Source organism: Saccopteryx leptura, chromosome X, assembly GCF_036850995.1.
Source record: "Saccopteryx leptura isolate mSacLep1 chromosome X, mSacLep1_pri_phased_curated, whole genome shotgun sequence".
NCBI classification, from domain to species: Eukaryota; Metazoa; Chordata; class Mammalia; order Chiroptera; family Emballonuridae; genus Saccopteryx; species Saccopteryx leptura.
This window is the reverse complement of record NC_089516.1, coordinates 48,287,943-48,308,287: the sequence shown is the minus strand read 5'-3', so window position 1 is coordinate 48,308,287 and position 20,345 is coordinate 48,287,943. Positions and strand designations below refer to the sequence as shown.

The 20,345-nt window shown below is 38.2% G+C and overlaps 1 protein-coding gene across 2 annotated transcripts in view; it reads right to left on the bottom strand.

Annotated features, from left to right (window-relative positions):
* EFHC2 (EF-hand domain containing 2) overlaps positions 1-20,345 on the bottom strand; it is a 255,364-nt gene that overhangs the window by 32,648 nt on the left and 202,371 nt on the right. For both annotated transcript variants that reach the window (XM_066356706.1, XM_066356705.1), the window contains exons 12-13: positions 6,034-6,231; positions 4,321-4,413 (exon numbers count right to left, since the gene is read on the bottom strand). In XM_066356706.1, coding sequence (XP_066212803.1) covers positions 4,321-4,413; positions 6,034-6,231 — 291 coding nt within the window. The remainder of the gene's footprint in view (positions 1-4,320; positions 4,414-6,033; positions 6,232-20,345) is intronic.

The following is a 20,345-nucleotide window of genomic DNA, read 5'->3' as shown; positions in this document are numbered from 1 at the left end:
GGGGCTGGGTATCCTGACATAGAAATATTTTGAAGTCTTGATTGTAGCTTGAGTTGTGCTAATAGGGAATATACCTAATAAATCACAATAAAAATGGAAATATTGTAGAAGAGAAATCTTAGTACCAAAACCCAGGGTCAGGAGAAACACATGGCTAACAATTAATGAAAGAAAGCATCCAAAATTTTATCCATATTGTTTTTGGTCTCCTGATATGAATTCAGGGCTATATGGCTATTGAACAGCTGCCCAACTCTATCCCAAGGCAGGTAAAACTACTCTGGACAGAGTGTGCGTTGAACAAAATAAACAAAGTCCGTGCCTGCCTCCCACGGGAAGCTGTAGACGTCAGAGGGGTTCTGGCTTAGTGTGCCACAGGAAGGCTATGCAAAAAGAGAGTCTGGTCAAGGCTCTGGAAAGCCCTGTGGAGTCTATGGGGAACAATAAGAATGCAGAATATAAATGTAAGCTTCAGGCTGATGGGCCCATTAGGAATTAGGGCAGTCTTTGAAAAGAATCTGCAGAGATGATGCAAAACACCAAGCATGTGACCCAAATCGTGGCAGGGCATATTGGAGGGAGACGGGAATGGGAATGAGACATTTTCTAATCTGATTAGTCTGAAGTTTCCCCTGAGTGTCGAGAAGGGTCACTGCACAATTAGAGGCAAAGCTAGACTGAACATGGTTGGCTTAGTGGTTCAGAGAGATGACCTCCTTAAAGCTAAGCTGGGCTCAGAGGCAGATGTGTTCTGAGACTGGGACAACTTCGAAGTGAGTTATGGAATAGTTTTTCTGCTTTTCATGTCAAACTGTAAAGGCAAAGACAAAACAGTCTGCTGAGAGAATGAGAGGATGATGACTTAGTGGCCTCAGTATTGGATAAGAAACATCTAGGTCCTCCAGAGGCCAGGCTCCCACATTCAGGACTTTCTAGTACAACTTATCCTCGAGGCCATCAAGAGATAATCTAATAAACAACCACAGCTTCCTGACTACAAGACAGCTTAATATGTGAAAAGCATTCAGATCCAACTATTAAAAACAAGGTTTTCTCTATGTAGAAGGACACAGGTTTCTTCCAGTTCCTTTCTAAGTCAGAGTGTATGGTCTATGGGTCCTAACTTAAACTTCTCTTTTAGTTCTCAAACAATACTTAGAACCAGGGGAAGTGTGGGGTATTTTGGTACTTTATGTATGTTATCTCAATTCCTCCTCAGAACTACTTGGAGGTAGTTATTTTTTTCAATATTTTTATTTATTGATTTTAGTGAGAGAGAAAGGAAAAGACAGAGAGAGACAGGAACATCAAGCTGTTCCTGTATATGTCCTGACCAGGGATCGAACCAGCAACCTCTGAGCTTTGGAACAATGCTCCAAACAACTGAGCTATCTGGCCAGGGCAGGAAGTAGTTATTTTTAACTCATTCTAAAGGTAAGAAATATGAGGTTCACACAGGCCCAAAATCTTGTACAATGTCGAACAGCTAGTAAATAGATTCAAGGTGCAACAACACACTGTTTGTAGGCAGTAGATCAAACAAGTAGGTCTCTGCATCTGAATAGATCGAATAGATCGAGCATCAAGTCACAAATCTGCATTATAAAGTAAGGGACAAAGAGATAAACATAAATAGTGTGGGAATCCTTAGGAGGAGATAATCACTGCCAGCCAAGCAAATCAGGGCTTCATGGATGTGGTACTACTTGAAATGAGCTTTAAAGGAAAAGCAACTTTTTCAACAGGTGGAAAAAGTTAGAAGGTATTTTCTACTAAAACATTAGTACAAGAAAAGGCAAAAAAAAAAAAAAAAAAAGCTGAAGGTATCTGTGTGAAATGCTAACTGGAACGTTTGGTCTGATTATAGGGAATGGGAAGGGGAATTCTGGGAATGTGTTATCTGTGAAGAACCCTGATTCTTGGGCCTGCCTACTTCATCTCAGGTCCCTTACAACAAATGACCTAGTTATCCTTCACCCTGCTGCTAGCATGTAAAATCAAATAGAGCAGACAGTGTAGAAAATAACCCCATGTCAATCTAATGCACACCCACAAACAGGTGGATTGGCCCTCTTTTTGATTCTCCTCTTCACATCTTGTATCCTACTTCTCCCACATGAAATTTAGTTTAACTGTTCCTTCCATTTATCCTTTTGTCTCAGATAAGGGCTCCCTATTCCAGACACTGCTTGAGAACAATGCTCCAACTGACAATCCTAAATCCCATGATGGCAAAAAAGTACAAAGCTAAAGAGTTTGGTTATTCTTTGCCAGCAAAAAGATGGTGTAAAGCCAGTAGCTTCAGCTATCATAGTCGCCACCTGGCAAATGCAGGTTCACATTTGATTCAGATAGATGGTAATGAAACAACAGAGTTGGAGAATGGTGGGCCATTACCTTTATTCCTAGCTCGCCCTTGGCAAGCCAGTGAACACAAATACACTGAGCTCCAAAACCCACTCATTCGGTGCTCAGAAAGCTACTGACACTTCCGAGTTTTTCTAGGATCAAAGGCCCCACTAGCCTCACTCAGTCCCCTGTGTACACCTCTATTTTGTCTGCTTCTCCTCCTGCAGCCATGTGGCTTCTCTGTTCTGCAACAACGTGGTCTCCTCCCAAAATGTCCTTCTGATCTTCCTTTTAAAACTTCTCGGTATGAAAATCCCTCCTCCAGCACACATTAGCATAACCAAGCCCCTTTCCAAGCAGAAAGGCAATCAGGAGTACCACGTGGCAGCATCATCACATGAACAGTGGCCATTTTTAACAAAGTAGCATAGAAATCACATTTTACAAACTTATTTGCCTAACAGATGGTATAGAAGGTCTGAGAGTAGAAGAGTAACATTATGATATTTTTTCTCTTAGGTAGTTAGCTGCTGTATGATAAGATTTTAAAATTAAGAGACTGGTAGAAGAAAGAACAATGTGGAAACTCTGAAAAAGTCAGAAAGAATGTGGGTCAGAACAAGAGTGAAGATAGTGGGAATGGAGAGGAGAGAGTGAGGATTCAAACAGTAGGAAGGAGATATAACTGTCAAGATATTCTAACCTATTGGCTTTTTAGACAATAATTCATAATGATTAGAAACAAGGGAGGTCCAGGAGTTAAGTAACAGCTCTTCCTTTTCTAGACTACGAGACTTTGGGCAAAATACTTTATCTCTCTAAAGCTCAGCATCCTCATGTAAAATAGGTGGAGAGTAGTTCTGACCTCACAAAATTGTCCTCATGCAGTAAATGATATAATATCTTCAAAGCAATAATAACAAGGCCTAGAATACAGACCAAAATTTCAGGGTTATAAAGTTAAGTACATCAAAGGAGGGGCTAGAGTAATGCCATAGGAAGCATAAAAGATGACCAGAGTCTAGGTGGTCAGAGGTGGTTCCAGGAAGTCAAAGGTAGATTCAACAGGAAAAATGATTTGTTTTAGAAAGCAGTTCACCATGCTTTCTTCTTGTGATATCATAATCTCTATGCTTTACATCTGGTGCTATAGCAAGATAGAGCCCTGTGCTAATAACATTATGTCCTCTTACAACATGTCTTTAGCTGTCAGGAACTACTGCTTTGAAAAATATGCCCTGAATTTTACATCTCATACCCACATAACCAATGAAGTTGTACATTTTCATTTTGCTTCATGAACCTGTGTCTATGCAAGTGTGTCTTAATGATAAAAAGATAAAATAATTTGCCCTGGCCCGTTGGCTCAGCGGTAGAGCGTCGGCCTGGCGTGCGGGGGACCTGGGTTCGATTCCCGGCCAGGGCACACAGGAGAAGCGCCCATCTGCTTCTCCACCCCCGCCCCCCCTCCTTCCTCTCTGTATCTCTCTTCCCCTCCCGTAGCCAAGGCTCCATTGGAGCAAAGATGTCCCGGGCGCTGGGGATGGCTCCTTGGCCTCTGCCCCAGGCGCTAGAGTGGCTCTGGTCGCGGCAGAGCGACGCCCCAGAGGGGCAGAGCATCGCCCCCTGGTGGGCAGAGCGTGGCCCCTGGTGGGCGTGCCGGGTGGATCCCGGTCGGGCGCATGCGGGAAATCTGTCTGACTGTCTCTCCCCGTTTCCAGCTTCAGAAAAATACAAAAAAAAAAAAAAAAAAAAAAAAAAAGATAAAATAATTCATAATAGGCTCTCTAATGTTTAAAATCATAACTGACTTTTCTTTTTGTAATAGTTAAATGGAGATGTGTTGTTAATAACATAATCAAAACAGTCAAGGGTAAATCAAAGGTAATTAAAGGTAAATTAAAGGAATAAATAGTCCCCTAAACAAAAACATGTAGGACAATTCTCGTGAAGGTTGCAGCTCTCACTTACTCAGACAGTAAGGATTCTAGAAGATCATCAGCCAAATGTAACTTGAAGGACTTGCACAGCCTTTTGATGTCTTGTTTGGGTAACACATTTTTTCTGGATCAAAATAAAATAAATGAGCTTATATAGACTTTGGGTCTCTCAAGTAACAACTACATGCTATAGAAAAGAAAATATACCATGTTCTAAAAATGTGCACATGGGAATAAGTATGAAAATTGGTATTGGAATTCATAGTAAAGAAAAACAGTCATATTGCATTTCATCAACATTTTCCATTTCAGAAGTCACCAGATTGTGTCCTTACAAAGGCCTTTCCATCAAGATTCAGATTCTTCATTAGTGACAGTACAGCCTGTTAAGGCTGCAGCCATGAGTGTTGCTCTATATAATTGATCTGCATTTTTGACCACTAGTCAAAAATGGTTCTGATATTTGAAAACAACTCTTAATTTGACAGGAATCTGGAGCCTCTAACACAAGTATTATATGATTTGAGGGTATTTTTCTAGTCTTTTCATCAGATTCAAACTTTACAGCCCGGAAGCCCTAGCTGGGGCCTTAACATTCACCTCAATTTTGTCAGATGATTTCTCCAGAGAAGTCCAATAATTATTTTCTCCAGTCTGCTAGGGGCACAGAAATGCTTGTTTAATGTTCTTATTTAGTCAATGTTCTTCCAGGCAACAGGCAAAATTAGAATGAACAGGAAAGAAAGTAGGCTTCTATTTTTTACAATGAGGCCATAAAATTATGAGAGAAAATTTATGTCTAGAATTGAAGCTTATTGGATCTGGAAAAATCTGAGATCTAAGAACAAGCAGTACCATTATTCCTAAAAGGTGTTCCTTTAGTGAGGGAGGGTCACACTTTTCGCCCTGGGGAATGAATGCAACTAAGGTGAAAGGCAGGACCAGGGGTATGCAAAGCTCAGGCCATATATCCTACGGGAAACTTTAAAATTTAAGGAAAAATGCCATCTTTGTAAAAACTCAACAAGGATGTATTATGGATTTGGAAAAAATATCATGTTCATTATTAGATAAACTATAGGACCTTTAAAGATGTAGGGTATGCAGCTGGCTAACAAAATTAAAAGCTAGAGTTAGACTTAAGTTTTCTAACTCCAGATGAGTACTTCCTCCTACTATATCAGGGTATGATGAACACCAAAACATATTAAGATGGGGCTCCAGTTGTTTATAACAATAAATTTATAAAGTTCAATACAAACATGATAAATATACTATAAGTAAATTACGCTGTTTTATTATTTAAAACAATTTTCAAATAAATTCTAAAGAAAGTTTACCTACAACTTCCCTGGTTCTGTATATTATAAAAGTCCCATTTATAAATCCCAGTTATCGCTAAAATAATGTAAGAAGGAGAAATCTCAGAATTAAATTTTCTAACATCTTGATTTGCTATGTCTCAGTTGAAAACTACAAACGAATTAAAAGAAAATGCAAAGGAATATCATTTTCTTTTAAAGATACAGGGCCTCCTCTATTCCACCAACAAACTAAACTCACCATCACTATGAAATATTTTGACACAGATACTTTTCACAAGTGATTTAAGGTGCTTTCGCTAAACAGCAGAGTATGATAAGACATGTCAATTTCCTTTTTGCCCTTTTTGATAAAATATAAATTTCTTCATTACTCAGGTTCATAGAAACTTAAATTATTTATTAGAATAATAAAAACTTACTTTTTTCTATCTTCATATACACAGCAAGAAATGAGTCCATCAAAATCCTCAAACATAGTTTTCTTGAACTGTTCGTGGGCCATAGCAATTAGGACATTTGCATCTGAACATGGTTCCTCGGGCACCCCATAGTGACGTACAATGGTTATAAATTCTTGTTCCGTGAGTTTTCCAACAGTAATATTCATTAATATGTCTCTGTGAAGAAAATGGAAAACACTCATGAAATTACGTATATCTGAAAATATTTTCCTTCTCTTTACATTAAAAATACCCAAATCCCATTTTACAAAACTCTTACCAACAGCATGAAGGACAGGTAATTATTTTTCGTTAATTTAATTTCTCTACTTATGTGTGGCAAGAAGGCACCAGTGCTAGAATAGAAAACCATAAGCACTACAGCTTTAATAAAATGGCATTTTTCCCAGAGTCAAACTTCTATCTGCAACTAGAAAGTAAAATTTTAAAGTCCTTGCATGGTCAAAAACCCCATCACTAAATACATGATTTCATTCAATGCCTATTAATCTTACATTGCACAAAATAGTAACAGACTTGAGGTTTTAGGTTCCCAGGGTATAAAATTTATAAATCAGTAAATGAGAAAGGTGTTTTGGAGATGGGGAAAGCAATTATACACATTTTTGTATTAAAAAGTAAAAACTGACATACCCTGCAAGTGAGGAAAAAAATGAAAGTTTAAATTGAAAAGAGCTGTGTAAGGGTGCAGTTGTTTGAGTCCTTACAAAACAAATGCACTGAGATTACTTGGCAGAGCTAAAAAAAAAATGACAACGTATTAATGATGAGAATTCAAAGCCTAACAAATTGGCTGAATTGTTTCTCTATATGAAAGCTATAAACCATGCAGCATGCATGAGAAAGAATTACATCAAAATAGTTCAAATGTAAGCTGTTGTGGTTAAATGAATAGACTTCCAACATCTAAAAATTTGCTTACTGGAAATAATTCAGTTCCCAAGAATACTGAATAAATGAAGGAATATAAGATTTTATGTGCTCTTTTGCTGTAGACTGGTCTTTCAGAATAATAGCTTTTAGTTCTTTTATATATTTCTTGTCATTATCACTATCATTTCAGAATTCTAGGTTCTTCTAGTCAAGAATTTCCTTAGAGTGTAGGAAAGCCCGTAACTATAATGTACACCTACCTGAAGGAACTGCGTTTCACTTACATCTACTTCTCAGGGTTTTTGGAGTTTTCCTTTGATTTTTTAATGGGACATGCAGGCCAAATTCAACCAAGAAGACCCCACAACTGCAGCGAATAAGTTTGGGTCAACCAACCAGGAATACAGTGGTACCTTGAGATACGAGCAGACCAACATATAAAATTTTTTTTAAGAAATGAGCTGTGACTCGGTCCATATTTTTGTTCGAGATCCGAGTGAAATTCTGAGATACTAGTCGTGATTCGGGAAGCTGCCACTACTTGGTGCGTTGGTGCATGGGTCCAGTATCAGCAGCACAGCACCAGCATCTTGTTCTTTCTCATGTGTTACCTGCAGAATCAAGTCGAATCTTGTGCACTGTACTTGTTCTTGCATCATTTTTGCATTTTTTACTAACTTTTCTTGTGTGCTATCATGGGGCTGAAGAAAGTGAATGTAAAGGACAGTGGTGAGAAGAAGAAGAGAATGATGTCGATATAAGTAAAGCAAGAAATAGAAAATCATGAGCGTGGTGTACGAGTGATTGAACTGGCAAGGCTGTATGACCGCAATACATCTACAATTTGTACCATCCTTAAACAAAAGGATGCCATCAAAAGCACAAATCCAGTGAAAGGAACTGCGATTCTGTCCCAATTATGGACAAATATCCATGAAGAAATGGAGAAGCTTCTGCTGGTGTGGGTGAAAGGGAAAGAGCTGGCAGGAAATACAGTGACAGAGACCATAACATGCGAAAAGGCACGTATTGTTTACGGTGATTTGAAGAAGAAAGAACCATCAACCTCAAAAGAGGCAGCAGAAGATACGTTTAAAGCAAGTCATGGCTGCTTTGAAAATTTCAAGAAGAGATCTGGCATCGACTCAGTGGTGAGGCATGGTGAAGCTGTGAGTGCTGATGATAAGGCAGCTGAGGAGTACATCGCACGTTTTGCTGTGCTTATCGCAAAAAAAGGCTACATCCCCCAAAAAGTGTTCAACTGTGATGAAACAGGATTGTTTTGGAAAAAAATGTCCCGGAGGACTTTCATCACTGCAGAGGAGAAGAAGCTGCCAGGCCATAAACCCATGAAAGACCATCTGACCCTTGCATTGTGTGCAACTGCTAGTGGTGACTGTAAAGTAAAGCCATTGCTAGTGTATCATTCCAAAAATCCTTGAACCTTTAAGACTCACAAGATTCTTAAAGAAAAACTGGAGGTTATGCGGTGTGCCAATGCTAGGGCATGGGTTACGCGGTAGTCTTTTATTGAATGGGTAAATCTTGTCTTTGGTCCTGCAGTGAAGAAATATCTTCAAGAAAATAAACTCCCGATGAAAGCATTACTAATCTTTGAAAATGCTCCAGCCTAGGCCCTGGCCGGTTGGCTCAGCAGTAGAGCATCAGCCTAGTGTGCGGGGGACCCGGGTTCGATTCCCAGTCAGGGCACACAGGAGAAGCGCCCATTTGCTTCTCCACCCCTCCGCCGCGCTTTCCTCTCTGTCTCTCTCTTCCCCTCCCACAGCCAAGGCTCCATTGGAGCAAAGATGGCCCGAGCGCTGGGGATGGCTCTGTGGCCTCTGCCTCAGGCGCTAGAGTGCCTCTGGTCGCAACACGGCGACGCCCAGGATGGGCAGAGCATCACCCCCTGGTGGGCGGAGCGTCGTCCCATGGTGGGCGTGCCGGGTGGATCCCGGTCGGGCGCATGTGGGAGTCTGTCTGACTGTCTCTCCCTGTTTCCAACTTCAGAAAAATGAAAAAAAAAAAAAAAGAATATGCTCCAGCCCACCCACCTGGTCTTGAAGATGACATTCTCGATGAGTAAAATTCATGAAATTCCTCTACCTCCCACCCAACACGACTTCAATCTTGCAACCTATTGATCAGCAGGTCATTTCCAACTTTACAAAGCTTTACACAAAGCACTTGTTCTGCCATTGCTTTGAGGTGACTGAGAATACAAATCTAACCCTTCAAGAGTTTTGGAAAGATCACTACAACATCGTGATATGTTCATGCATTATTGACTTAGCATGGCAAGAGGTTACAAGAGGAACCTTGAACTCGGCATAGAAAAAGTTATGGCCTGATGTTGTTGCAGACAGCGACTTCGAAGGATTCGAACCAGAGACCGAGACTGAGGTAGAAGCGATGGAGGAGACTGTGTCCCTTGGAAAGTCAATGGGTCTGGAGGTAGATGAGGGTGACATAAATGAGCTCGTTGAGGAACATGAGGAGGAACTCTCAACTGAGGAGTTGAAGGAGCTACAGATGATGCAACATATGGAGCTTCTGCTAGAGATTAGTAGTGAGGAGGAGGTAGAGTTGGAGGAAGTGATTTCTACAAGTGAAATTAAAGACATGCTGACAATGTGGGAAAAGCTTTCAACTTTCATTGAAAAGAAACACCCAGAAAAAGTTTCAACTGGTTGTGCATCAGCACTTTTTAATGACACGTTTGTCACATTTCCATAACATTTTAAAAGGCAGGCAAAAGCAAACCTGTTTGGATAGATTTTTATTCAAAAGTCCTGCAAGTGAAAGTGCCGAAAGTACAGCCAAAAAGGCAAAAACAGGTGATGATTAAATGAAAAATACGTAATGTTAAGCTTAGGTTAAGTTTAAAGTTAATAAAGTGCATTTTTTTACAATTAAGTTTTTGTGGTTTTATTTTAAGTAAGGAAAGTGCAGTTTTAGTTCTGTTTAAAGTAAAGAAAATGTAGTTTTAGTTTACATTTTGTGTTAAGAAAGTGCAGTTTTAGTTTATGTGTCTACAGTGCCTGCATCCCTTCCTCCCTCCCTCCTCCTCTGCCATTCTCCTCCATTAGCCACAGTCGTCTGTCTCCATGGTAAGAATACAGTACTAAATAACACTTTTTTCTTTTATTTCATATATTTTGTTATGCATTGGTAAAGTATACATGTGTTTTTCTTAATTAAAAACATGTCTTGTTTCATAATTAAGGATGGTTTGGGGATGTTTTACAGGGTTGGAACAGATTAAATCTATTTCAGTTATTTTAAATGGGACAAATATGGCCTGACCAGGCGGTGGCGCAGTGGATAGAGCATCGGACTGGGATGCTGAGGACCCAGGTGCGAGACTCCAAGGTCGCCAGCTTGAGCGCGGGCTCATCTGGTTTGAGCAAAAGCTTACCAGCTTGGACCCAAGGTTGCTGGCTCGAGCAAGGGGTTACTTGATCTGCTGAAGGCCCGCGGTCAAGGCACATATAAGAAAGCAATCAATGAACAACTAAGGTGTCGCAATGCACAACGAAAAAATAATGATTGATGCTTCTCATCTCTCTCCGTTCCTGTCTGTCTGTCCCTGTCTATCCCTCTCTCTGACTCTCTCTCTGTTCCTGTAAATGGGAGAAATATGTTTGATATACAAGTTGACTGACTTACGAGCTCGGTTACAGAACGAATTAAACTCGTATCTCAAGGTACCACTGTACTGACTAGGGGCTTATTGTGTGAAAAATACTGTAAAGTCACTTTGGCATAAGAAATTTTTAGAGTTTATAATTTATTTGGGCTTCTCAAGCATACAGATAACCTTTCAAAACCACAAAATGAGAGGGCCCCTTGAAGAACTTAGTAATAGTAAGAAAGCTTGTCACTCACTGAGTACTAGCTATGTGCCAGGTTCTGTGCTGCCAGGTACTTTTGGCATGGATCATTTCATCTGGCCTAGAAGGGGGAGTACTATTATTACCCCTATTTTACAGAAGAGAACACTGAAGCACCAAAATGTCAAGTGATATGATCAACGTCACAAAAGCCAGAATGTGAACCCTTGTACTCTGGCTCCAAAGCCCATGCTCCTGTATAATATTCTGGCCCCCTTCTATTGAGACACAGAAGACATATTGACCAGATTGAGTAGGGCTCAGTCAGAGAAAGCTTCCTAAAGTGAGTGGGTTTTGAGATAATTTTTTACAAACCTGTATTCCCTTTATCATTCATGACCTCTGCTTTGAGGGCTATCACTGACCAGCATAAATAAATGAAAATAATTTCAGAAACCCTGAATCACCAATTATCTATACTTGAGGGTTGAGTGATCATGAAGAAACCACTCTCAGGACAGCTCCCAGCTCATTTAGAACGTTCGTTATGGAATAATCAGTCATGACAGGTACATAAAATGGAACATTATGTAAACATGAAATGTGTAATGTTTATTGGTAGTTATTGATATGAAATATGTCCATGCTATGTTGATAAACGTGGTATGATCTCAGTGAACCTTAAAATAGCAGTGTATGCATATTCATAGAAAAAAAAAAAACTGGAAGGATACATGCTGAAACATCTATACCATTATCCCAGATTGCTGATACGTACATATGAATGGATGGATAGATAGATAGATAGATACATACATACATACATGCATGCATGCATGCATACACATAAACATACATACTTACATACATAGGTAGATATATTGACAGGTAGTCATAGTCTACTTTCCTGAATTTTTGTAATAATCAAATATTACTTTCGTCATCAGAGAAAAAAAAACATTTAAAAGCTTTTTCCTTTTGAGGATAGAAAATGGTGTGAGGAATAAGTGGCACACACCCAAGGACCAGGGAAAAGAATGTGTGCGGCAACAACTAGAAATTCTCCATGCACCTTTAACTAAACTTATTCTAGCAGTACCAGGTCATAAAAGTTTATTTTTTCTTTTATTGGATAAACTTAATGTATTCTGGCCTTATTGCAGTTAAAATTTTTATCTGCTGAGTTTCTGTATGCTTGGGTTTTAAACAGCTCAGTATTCCATGGCTTTCCATGGCTTTCTATGAGAGTGTCAAACAAGCTGCCCCAGATTTAAAAGTCCCCTTAGTCATGCAGGACAACAGGGGTCCCAGTGCAACTGCCTGTGTGGCAGCTGTGCTCTAGCAAGGCAGAGTCCTACACCAGCAGGCCCAACCAGGAAGTACAAGCCTTGATTTGCAGGACTCAAGAGGTTGCTACGACTTGCCCTCCCCCCCGCCCCCGTTTGCCATATGCTCCTTCTTTAGGATTCACCCCACCTTGTCAATATTTAATGTATTTCATCATGAAATAAGGATATTTTCCAAAGCAGAATACTTCCTTTTTTTAAATTGCAGTAAAATACGCATAAGATTTACCATCAATGCATTTAGTACATTCACAATGTCGCACAATCAGCACCTCTGTCTAGTTTCAAAACATTTTAACACTCCAAATAAGCAGCCACTACATATCCCTCCTCCCCACTAGCCCTCTGTCCACCTGGCAACCACTAATCTGCTTTCTATTGCTGCAGATTTGCCAATTCTGGATATTTCATATAAATAGAATTATAGAGTATGGCCTTTTTTGGTCTGGCTGCTCTCGCTTAGCGTAATGTTTTGATGTTCATCCATGCTGTAGCATGTGTCAGTACTTCATTCATTTTTATGGCTGAATAGTATTCTATTGTATGAACAAAACACAGTTTGCTTATCCATTCATGCTTCGATGGACATATGGGTTCTTTCTGTATTTTGGCTATTGTGAATAGTGCTGCTTTGAACATGCCTGTACTAGTTTTTGTTTAAATACATGTTTTCAATTCTTTGGGTATATATCACCTAAAAGTGAAATTTCTGGGTCACTTAGTAATTCTATGTTCAACCTACTGAAGACCCACCAACTTGTTTTCTACATACTTCATTTTTGCTTAGCAGTAGCCACAAAAACAAAGTCAACTTCCATCAAACATAACCCTTCCTCACTTAAACCTTCAGAGTGAACCTTAAATAGGTCTGAGAGTATAAAGTCTGATTGATACTTCCTGCCCAAACACTTAAAGGAATAAAAATCCATTCTAAAAAGCAGTTGTAATTGTACTGATCTAGTGTTCTGTGATTGCCATAGCTAATCTTAAAGATTCAAATAGAAAGTCACTTTTCTGTTTACTCAACATTGTACTACTGCATTCCTGACACATTTTATTCAGATCATCATAATATTTTTTAGTTAATCTTATAAGGGACACCGCCATTATTTTTCTGTTTTTGTATAATTAAAGTCATAAGACTCCAAAGAGCAATGTCAAACTGCTCTAGGACATGGAGGTAACTGTGCAGAATTTTGAAACATGAGATGTGCTAAAACAGTTTTACAAGACATAATTCCATTAAAGTCACCCATTCAAGTAATGGTGAATCGAAACTTCATTTTAAAGTTTGGACTCTCAGGGTATTTTCTTATATATTGAATTGTTAAAGTCTAATGTCTTTTAAACAAACTAAAAAAAAAAAAGTTTTTATGTAAACAAGATCTCAAGTGTAAGCTTTTGGCTCTAAAGCTTAGAAGAAAATCTTGAGTCTAAATTAAACCAAGTCACAATTTTGAAGACAATTTAGGTAGCGCCCTTTATCATTTCCTTCAATTTGATATTTGTCAAATAAAATATGTTTCATGTCCTCTAATCAGAAGCCTGGCAGCCCTACTCACATCTTACACTCCCTCCGGCTTTGTTTTACACCTGTTGGCTTAACCTGCCTATACAAAGCAGAAAAACCTGCTTTCCCTTCACTTAAATCCCAGGCTGGCATACTGCTGAGCTAGTATGTTGCCAGATGGCAGACGGTGATAGAGGCAGCTTGTAGAACATGTGTCTGAGGAAGGAGAAATAGAAACAGAGATCAAAGTGGGGCCAATACAAATGTCTGACCAAAAAGATTTTGCTACCAGACTAATTATAGTTTAAAACCATCTATAAAGCTGTTTGACCTCACTAAAAAAAAAAGCCTATGGCCACTTAGGCTGGATAGTCCCAACCTCCATATAGTAGTACATTTATAGACTTATGGTATAAATTATGTCCTCTGGAATTGTGTGACATGGTGGCCTCACCAGAGAAGTTGAGGTATTCCAAAGAAAAGGGAAAAAGAGATTACTAAAGACTATAAGAAAATCAACTACTTCAGCCTGTGTTACAACCTGTTTGCAATTGGGAAGTGATATGGTTTAGTGGGGGAAGCATAAGCTTTCAAATTACACAGTCCTGGATTAATACTCCAGCTTGACTAATTCACTAATAAATGGAAACTCTGATAAATTACTTAACTTTTTTGAGCCTCTGTTCCTCATCTGTTATATTGGATAAGACCATCGGTTTCATAGAATTTTATTTTACCACAGGAGCCAGAATGATCCTGTTAAAATGTATGTCAGATCATGTCATGTCTCTGTTTAAAACCCTCTCAAGGCTTGCCATCTTTCTCAAAGTCTCATTATGGCCTCACGAAAAGTCTCATGATGGTATACCAGGCATGACATGATATGTCCCCTCTTCTGTTATTCCTTGGACCTTGTCCCCTCTTTCCCTCTGCACTCACCACACTGTATTCCTTGCTCTTTGTCAGACAAACCAGGCATGCTCCAACTTCAGGGTTTTGCACTTGCTATTCTCTCTACCTGGAATGCACTTCCCCGAGACAGTTCTATAGTCTGGTCTTTCACCTCCTGTGGAACAGCTCATTTGCTCAAGTATCATCTTTACCTTGAGGTCTTCTCTGACCATCATTTTAAAAAGCATGACCTCCTTCCCCTACAAGTCCATCATTCCACAACCTCCTTGTTTGCTTTCTCTCAATGGCATCCATCATTCTCCAACCTAGTACATCATTTACTTTGTTATTATGTATATCATTTTTAACTTTGTCCCGGAAACTAGAACGTAAGTTCCATAAAGGGCAGGGCTATTAATCTATTTTGGTCACTGCTAAATCCCTAATACCTTAAATAGCCCCTGGCACATAGGAAGCACTCTATAATAAATAGTTTGTTGAATATATTTTAAAAATGAAGGTTAAGTTAGCAAGGTATGAAAAGCATTTAGCATAGAAACTGGACTATGAACAATCAGTAAATGATGGCAGTTTTTATTATTCTCATCATTTCACAGTGGAGATAGCGTCAAGTTGTATTAAAGTGGAAGATATTTTTCCTAAGTAAGTTTATTTTGAAAAAATATGAAATGTTTCTGATGACTGAAATCATAGAATTTATCTACAGTATGTAAAAGGAAAATGGTACACTTGTTTCAAATAGTCATATTCAGGATTAAGTCTAAACTGATAAAATAATAAACTGCAGGCATGCCTTCCTTTATACAATGGACTATATTTGAGAAGTTGCACAAATATTTAATTCTTATAAATCAAAATAGATGCCCCTTTTACTCTCTATTACATATACAGATACTCTACCTTCATTTTGGTAATTTTAAATTCACAATGGCACTTAAGACCTTAGCTTTAAATTCTCATTTCTGTCAAGTTCTTAATGACAAACAAGTACAATGAACCCTGAAATAAGTCCTTTGCAAGCTGAAGAATCTTTTGACAGCATGAATAATTACTACCAAATTCATCTGCTTTGTAAATTGACTTTTTGATATATTTTTTGAAAAGAAGTATATCTGCATTAAAAATCATTGTCCCTGTTTTACTTTAAATAAATGTAAGCAGCTTCTAGATTTCTCTGTTACTGTTGTAATCTTCATTTCACATCAAATACTATGGCTTTTACTGTTTTGACATGTAGTGGAATGTACATGGTAATTCTGGTTTATTTAGTTTGAAATCCGGTATTTCTTGGTGTACTTGAGTTTGGAGCTATTTAAGTATAGCCAAACAACCTGAGATTCTTTTCATGCTGTTAAGAGAAATTACTGTAAGTCATTAACAATATTATTCACAGAGAAATCCTTTAAAACACTCATATATAAATCTTTAACAATTTGGTATAATATATACTTAAACAAGCTAAGACAACAGTGTTTTCTTGTTTTTTAATTATGTCAAGTGTTTGGTAAAAACAAATGATGGTGCTTAACCTGCAATGTGGGCAGAAAAGAATAAACATTCATTATATTTACAAGTACAGTAATTCATTTTCTACCACCTTCCTTTTCATTAACACCCATCCTGTGTTCAGAGATTATTTGTCTCAAAGAAAACTTCACTTGCTTGGCTTTCTGTTTTTAACTCTTTCTCACTGGTTACCAGATGCTTTAGAGGCCATGCTGAGCCCTGTTACAAGGGACTGTTGGGGTAAGCCTTATAAGAAGTTTGACTCCATATGCTGTATACAAGGGCTGGCCTGTGCCCTCTGGGTGCTTACAATCAAATTACTGAACTCAAGACTTACTCATATCAAAATATATCAAAAATATATAATCAGATTCTTATTTCTTTCTGAACACACAGTTTAAAATAGAAAATTTATTGGCTTTACTCCATTATAAAAGAAACACATTTCTAATTATACAGAATGAATATATAAAAGAAAAAAACCCCACACACATTCCCATCAAGCAAATACAACCAAGTAAACATTCTGGTATACTTCTTTGCAATCTTTTCTATGCATGGGTATTTAATTGCTTTTTTTTCTTAATATTATAGTTGTAAACCTACTTTATAGTTTGGTTTTTCATATAACTAATATCTTTCATGTTATCACATATTCTTTTGAAATCTATTGTCATAATGAATACCTTTTTGCATAATTATTGGTCTATATTTAAACATATGAAAAGATACTCAACATAACTTATCATCAGTGAAATGTAAATTAAAACCACAATGAGATATCATCTCACACCTGTCACAATGGCTGTCATCAATAAATCAACAAAAAACAAGTATTGATGAGAATGTGGAGAAAAGGGAATCCTTGTGCATGATTGGTGGGAATGCAGATTAGTGCAGCCACTATGGAAAGCAGTATAGAGTTACCTAAACAAAAATTGAACTCGCTTATGACCCAGCAATCCCACTTCTGGGAATTTATCTGAAGAATTCAGAAACACTAATTTGAAAAAATATATGCACTCTTATGTTTATTGCAGCATTATTTACAATAGCCAAAATTTAGAAGCAGCCCAAGTGCCCATCAGTACAAGTGGATAAAAAGTTCTGGTACATTTATGCAAGGAAGTAGTACTCGACCATAAAAACGGAAAGTTTACCCTTTGCAACAACATGAATGGACCTGGAAAGTATTATGCTAAGTGAAATAAGCCAGTCAGAGAAAGACAGATACTGTATGATTTCATTTATATGGGAATCTAATGAACAAAATAAACTAACAAACATAATAGAAACAGACTCATAGATACAGAGAGCATTAATACAGCGGTCAGAGGGGAGGTAGGTGGGGCTATGTGAAAAAGGTAAAGAGATTAAGCAAGAAAAACCAAACAACTAACAGGCACAGACAACAGTATAGTGATTATCAGCAGGAAAGGAGGATGGGAGAGGACATAGAAAAGGTAAAAGGGGGATAAATGGTGATGGAAGGAGACTTGACCTTGGGTTGCAAACACACAATACAATATACAGATGATATACTATAAAACTATTCACTTAAAACCTATATAATTTTATCAACCAACGTACCCCCAATAAAATAAATTAATAAATAAATATAAAATATAAAAAATAAGAAAAATAAAATGAAATAATGTCCTTTGAGTAGTGTCCCAAAAGTACAATTAGGTGGAGAAAAGAAAAGGACTTTGATATATGGTATTAAGTTGCTTTTATCTTCTCACCAGCAATGAGCAAGAGTCCACAGAAATGGATAGTATGGCTTTTAAAAGTGTTTCCTAATTCAACAGGTAAAAATAATGTCTCATTTTAATAAACAATGATTTAATTACTAATAAACTTGAAAAACTGTTACTTGCTAAGAAATTATAGTTCTTTCTTTGGGTTCTGTCTACATGTGTCACTTAATTATGCATTCATTCATTCATTCATTCAACAAACACTAATTGAATACCAACTCTACATCAAGCTATGTCAATTGATGGAAAATAAGAGACATAGAATAGATTCAACTACCACCCTCAATGTCTGCATCCTAGAGTTAATCACAGACCAGGAGGAAAGCAAAGTCAACAAAATAGAAATGGGGCTATAATAAGGATATATCCAGAATCTCAGACGAAGTACCCCTCATCCAATCTGCATATGTGTACACATAGAGAGAAAGGTCCAGGAAGGTCTCACAGAATAGGTGATAGTGGAGCAGACTTTGAAAATAAAAGATAATATGAGTCAGAGAAGAAGGTCACAAGGAAGGGAAAGAGGCTGGGGGAAATAAAAGAACTATATCCTCAAAGATACAAGGAAAAAAGGAGGAAGATGGCAGCGGAGTAGGTAGACGCACAGACTCTCAGCTCACACCACCGAACTAGATTACAAATTAAATTAGGAAAAGTCAGCATGAAAAACCAACTCTGGACTACAAGAACAGCACTCAAAAACCAAGGAGCAAAAAAGAAGCCACATCAAAACTGGTAGAGAGCACCTGAACCTCCCCTGTTTACAGGAACAGAGGTGGGAGAGTGAGGCTGAGAGCCCAGAAGGGCTCTCACTCCAAGGAAAAGAGCAGAAAATATTGCTCACAGCCACTTGCCTGGCAACCAGGGAATGAGGTGTGTTGAAAGGGCTGGCTTGTCTTCCAAAAAGAAAGGGGAAAGAGAGAGACAGACGGTGAGGGGCAGAGGAATGCGTGGGATGACCTGAGAAGCAGACGCATCCAGTGCTGGAGGCGGCCATAGATGGGGGAGGGGCTGATCCTTCCAGAAAACAAAAGACTAAAGTGTTTCCTAGTCAAAGATCTCCAGTTATCTTTCCAGCTCCAATCAGCGCAACAAGACACAGCTGAAAACAAAAAGTGGGGAGGAGGGGCAGTAACACAGGTCTCCATGGAGATCTGAGATACACCTCCCCCTACGGAAGCTGAGAAAACACCCTGTCCCCAGAGAGAGTAACTGGCAGATTAGGCCTTCAGAATTTCAGGTTACACCCACCCCATTCCTGGATACAGTTTCAAATAAGCCCCCTGCCGAGATCAGTAAACAAGACTATCACCTGTTAAGAAAACAAACAAATCAAGACTTCAAAGCAGCCCAAATAAGAAAGTGGATTACAAATAATAGCTGATGCCAACCCAAGAAGACCTAGAAATAACACAATTGAAAACTGGCGGCAGACAACACCAAGCTTAGACTCAACCAGCTCGACAAACAATACACCCAAACACACAGACATAATGAGAAGACAGAGAAGTGCAATCCAAATGAAACCACAAGAGAAACCTCCAGGAAATGAACTGAGTGATATAGAAATAACCAAACTTCCAGATGCAGAGTTCAAAATAATGATTGTAAGGATGCTTAGGGATCTTAGAACAACAATGGATGGTCATTACGAACACTTAAATAGAGGAATAGGAAGTATAAAAAAGGACACTGAAATATTAAAAAAGAATCAGTTGGAGATGACAAATACAATATCAGAAATGAAGACCACAATGGAAGGAGTTAAAAACAGGATGGATGAGCTGAGGATCGAATCAGAGAGTTGGAGGACAAGTTGAATGAAGGCATGGAAGCAGAGAAGAAAAAAGAAAAGAGACTCAAAAAGTGTGAGGAAAATCTTAGAGAGCTCTGTGACAACATGAAGAAAAATAACATCCACATCATAGGGGTTCCTGAAAAAGAAGAGAAAAAATAAGGGATAGAGACTTTGTTCAATCAAATCATAGCTGAAAACTTCCCTAAATTAATGCAGAAAAAACTCTTACAAGTTCAAGAAGCACAGAGAACTCCATTAAAGAGAAATCCAAAAAAATCTACACCAGGACACATCATAATTAAAATACCAAAGTTAAGTGATAAAGAGAAAATATTAAAAGCTGCTAGAGAAAAAAGGGCTATCACCTACAAAGGAGCCCCCATAATGATGACATCAGACTTCTGAACAGAAACATCTCAGGCCAGAAGAGAATGGCAAGAAATATTCAAAGTAATGCAGAACAAGAACCTACAACCAAGACTACTTTATCCATCAAGGCTATCATTTAAAATTGAAGGAGAAATAAAAAGCTTCCCAGACAAAAAAACAACTCAAGGAATTCATTACAACCAAATTAATGCTGCAGAAAATGTTAAGGGGCCTGTTGTAAACAGATCAAAGTGGGAAAAGAATGTAGCAAAAGAGGAATACAGCTTTAAAGAAGAAAATGGCAATAAACAACTACATATCAATAATAACCTTAAATGTAAATGGATTAAATGATCCAATCAA